This window comes from Gymnoscopelus microlampas (genome assembly GCF_963454915.1).
Source record: "Gymnoscopelus microlampas genome assembly, chromosome: 5".
Classification (NCBI taxonomy): domain Eukaryota; kingdom Metazoa; phylum Chordata; class Actinopteri; order Myctophiformes; family Myctophidae; genus Gymnoscopelus; species Gymnoscopelus microlampas.
The window spans coordinates 23,612,992-23,617,533 of NC_139942.1; the positions used below are offsets into that span (position 1 = coordinate 23,612,992).

Here is a 4,542-nt window from a genome sequence, read left to right on the forward strand (position 1 = left end):
GCTTTTCTGCTCAATACATTAGAATGTGACCTTGTGCGGCTTTCTTCTAGGGAGGACTTGGCGTTTCGGTTGCCTGAGCTGGAACAGGATCAGTCTGATAATGACAACTTGGACTCTGCTTCATCCATGAGCTCAGAGAGCCTTCTAGACGACCGCCTTGGGAGCCTCGATTCGGAAGGTCAGTAGAGAGGTATGATTCTTTCACCTTCCTCTGGCTTTGAAGAAAGTTCAAAGTTCTACATTTGATTGGACGTGGTGTTTAAAGGGATTCTAGTCAACATTAAGCCTAAATAAAAAAAAATATATATATACAGTATATATATATTTTGCATTTCTTCCCCTCTATCAGCCACTATATAATGATGCTGGGGTGTTTTCCTGCATTGAAACACAGTCCTCTTTCTGAAATCCGTATTTTCCCTACTATTTATGTTTGTCCTGGGCGTAAATTAACGCACGCATGTGCGCGTTTAACTTGTTTAACTTCATATATGTGGTCAATTTATCATGAAAGAGCCTATTTAAAAATAAAAATTCAGAGAACCAGCAGGGGCGGGCAGTAACACACATTGTATCCGAAGAAAGCAACCTATTTTCGGCATGGCCCCTTCAGAAGTCCCCTTAACTATGGAAGTCCCTCCTGCGTCACCCCCTGGTGGTCGGGGAAACGAACTGCTGGAGGTGCGGTGTTTGTGAATTTCTGAACCTGCCGTCAATCCCTTTAAAAGAAACCAGATGGACAGAGACATAATGACCAAAGATGTGGTGGAAGTGGTAGAGAAGTTGAGTTTCATACAGGGGATCAGTACGAAGATATCTTCAATGACGTTGCGTTTCAGCATTCTGTGCCCAAGGTCAAGGTTATTGTTACTATAACTCTATGTGTTAACATTTTCTTGTCATCGCTCTACTGCCTTCATTTGGTTTCTAATTTGAATGAAACATCATACAGGGGTGAGGGGTTCTACGCCCAAGGTCAAGGTCATTCTTTGATTTGTTACATCAGACATGCATAGAAAGACAATGTGCATAAATGAGGTACGTGTGTTGTGGGGGCATATGAATGTCTGTACTTAATTGGGTCTTCTTTTTTTTTACACCAGGAAAGGTCAACGTTCGATTGAGAACACAGAAGCCTGACTGCCCCTCTAAACCCCCCGACTTGGCACAGAGAGTTACAAGTCGCATGGGCCAGCTTGATGCGGAGAGGGCATGGACAACCAGCGAGAGCTCATTAGATGTGACCCAATCGCCAAGCATCAACCCTGACCAAGACAGTCCCTCAAGTGCCTTCACCCACTCCTCCCCGACTAACAAGCCACAGCTTACCAGCAAGAGCTTTGATGGAAGTTTTGATGACCTGGACATTCCTTTCATTGACGACGATGTCTAATGTGAGGCCAGAACACTAGCAGAGTATATAGAGTAGCAGTTATCAAAACTGGAATGGTGATGAGATGAACTGTGTTATGGCAACAGGAACTGTGCACTTTCTCTTCTCCAATGTCATGATCAAAGCTGCTGTGGAAAAAGCGTGTCTGTAGGAGTACTAGTAATTTGATGGAAGATTAAATAGACTGTTCCTTCAGTGTTTATATCTATACAGTAATGTGGTGAAACACAAATGGCCAAGACTTCTCTGTCCCTTACAGACGAGTATAGTGTCTACAATGTTACCCATACACCCCAAATATACATATACTGTAAAGGTAAGTATTCCTGGATAACGTTTTGTGAAGTTTTTGCAACAAGCATGTCTCATCATGTGGGGTCATTTATCTTTTATGTAACATTTGAACAGACCTGTTTTTGATGCCTTTCTAATGGACAGGTTTATCACCACTATTGTTGCTACTAATGGAAGGGGTGAGGGATTGGTCATGTCTGTTTCATTACTCTAATAAGTCCAAGCTTTGTACAGAAACGGTTCTCCATTTTATGTCTTCTGGATATTTAGTCCTATAATTGGGTGTGTCTTAGGGATTTCTATTGTATATTTACCTCCTATTCATTGTACTGTGATATACAGTATGATGCTGTTGATGATGAATGGACTATTGCTTTAGTAGACCTATAAAGGAAGTGATGGTCTCCTGCAGCCTTTTTGACTGAAAAGATTTCCCCATCACATGACTAGTTTTAGTAAGTAAACTTGTCTATGCATGCATTTTTGGATTTTTAAGCATGTCATGCACATTTTATAAGGGGTAAGACTTTTGTATATTGTGTTTAACATCGTCAGAGTTTGACATTTGTGTCAAACTTAAATAAATGTATTAATCACTTCTTAATCATGCAGTAGTAATGTAATAAGTTGAACAATTCAAAAATAGGACCAAAGTTCCAACTAACTGACAGCAACTAGTTTACGTTATTTCAAAGAAAAATCAACAGACTGCAACTTGTATTTATAGGCCATATTTGCCTAAGGTGCAATACACTGGGTACAAATGGGTATAGCGAGTACTCTGACAAGTACAACGGGCATTGCATAACCATGACTTCTGTATCTGTCTGTAGTCTGGCATAGCCAGACGATCTGAGATCTCTGCCTATTGATATGTGTGGTGACCTCTAGATTCAACGTAATGGGCAAAAAACGGGGTGGAAACGATTCATTCAATTTAAAAAATAACTGCATCACAGAACCAATGCAAAGACTTTTGGGCGGTCCTTCATAAGGATGGTATCGATTGGTTTTCAAAACAGTGAGCGTCTAGTTTAATTCATTGAATATACTGTATATTTCTCCAGACGTATCATTATTGACATACATTTCTGATCTTCTACACAAGTCCGATTTAATGCTCATATATGATTGATTGATTGATTGATTGATTGAAATTTTTATTAGGCAAAAAGAATGTAAAACAACACAGTTACATTTATAATACTTTTGTCTAAAAGGTCCGGCCAAAAAAGTCCTTGCGGGCTTGTTTCCATTGGGGTCCTTGAATTAATTTCATAGACAAATGGATATGGATATGATGCCTTTCTAATGGACAGGTTTATCACCACTGTCTTATCTGTGTAATTCTGGACACAACTAACTTATTAAAATATTTTCTTTTTTTCTGGAAGAAAATATATTAATTGCTCCTTTTAAAAGATCTGCCAATGTAATTTCTTTTTATCATTAGTTTACATAAAGTTATCATGGCCTTTGACATTTTGCAAACACTTAACAATACCATGAGGGTGCATTACAAATACAAGGCTGCAGAAGGTAACTGAACACACTGTACATTTACTGTAAACACAGCTGTACTCCATACAAGGAGCTCAGTGTTGCTAGGTCTAGGAAAACAAGCCCAAAAGAAGAAACTTAGGCCACATGAGCACTTTAAACCGTCGACTATTTGAAAATAGCCGATCTATAAGTTGTGAGCTTGTTGATCGGCTATTTTCAACATTTCAACACAAATGCTCCCTGGACCCTCTGGTACAGAACATTTTCATGAAAATATTTGAGAACCACTGGTTTAAATAATTACAAAAATTGGAAGCAAGCCTAAATAAACAACTACATTTTAGAAACAAGCCCCAAAAAACACTATCCGCAACTACCAATTTTTACTAGCAACTTTACAGAAAAAGAAGCCCAATGTCGCTTATAATAAGCCGACATGGCAACACTGACAAGGAGCTTCCTCTTTGTTCCACCGAACCGCGATGATTGCCACCAATAACATCAGGGCGTCATTAATACAAACATTTTGCTACGCCAATCACACCTACTGTTTCTACTTCCGCCTACTTGTACCGTCCAATCACTTCACTTCACCTTGCGTCACCATGCTTTCCGCAGCACCTGTGGAAAGCCGTGGTTTCTATTTACAACTCGGTGCTCTGATTAGTGTAGACCCCACCTAACTGTATCCGGTCATTTGCACATACACAAACACTTGAGGCAGCGTTTCCGTATCCGCTCTGGACCCCAGACCGGATCTACAACCTGTAAAGCAAATTGATCCCAGTCCAACCACTAAGGAAGCGATGTGCTGCCGGAGGGGCGGGTTTACCACTTTGTTCAGGAAAATGGGCAGTGTTGCCATGTCCGCTTATTATAAGCGACTTTGGGCTTGTTTTTCTGTAAAGTAGCTTGTAAATATTGGTAGTTACGGGTTGAGGGTTTTTGGGATTGTTTCTAAAGTGTAGTTGCTTATTTAGGCTTGCTTCCAAAATATTTTAATTATTATTTTAACCAGTGGTTCTCAAATATTTGTCTTGGTTTGGACCCCCAAATTAATATGTATATGGCCCCATCTGAAAATGTTTTGTGCCAGCTTGAGCCCCGTGCCAGTGCCAGATTTGTGTTGTTAGAATGTTTCAAAACTATTCCAAATATTCCACATTTTATTGTAAGATTTTTTTGAAAAAGGCAGATGTATTACTACTAGACTACTAGATTTAGAGTGCTATGTGGCCTCCTAGAGGCTAACATGTCGCTTCTTTTGGGCTTGTTTTCATAGGCCTGTTTGCTTATTTCTCCCACAACATCTGGCAACGCTGGTGAGGATGGGGGTAGATCTGATCATCATT

At 39.9% G+C, this 4,542-nt stretch overlaps 1 protein-coding gene across 3 annotated transcripts in view; it reads left to right on the top strand.

Moving 5' to 3' along the window:
* LOC311045567 (myosin IXb) overlaps positions 1 to 2,091 on the top strand; it is a 34,023-nt gene extending 31,932 nt beyond the window's left edge. For 2 of the 3 annotated variants that reach the window (XM_084057491.1, XM_084057492.1), the window contains 2 exons: positions 51 to 178; positions 1,104 to 2,091. In XM_084057491.1, the coding sequence (XP_083913617.1) occupies positions 51 to 178; positions 1,104 to 1,393 (418 nt within the window). In that variant the 3' untranslated portion in view covers positions 1,394 to 2,091. Of the gene's footprint in view, positions 1 to 50; positions 191 to 1,103 lie in introns of all 3 variants that reach the window. The other variant, XM_084057493.1, reaches the window with a different exon arrangement.
* The last annotated feature ends 2,451 nt before the right edge of the window (positions 2,092 to 4,542 follow it).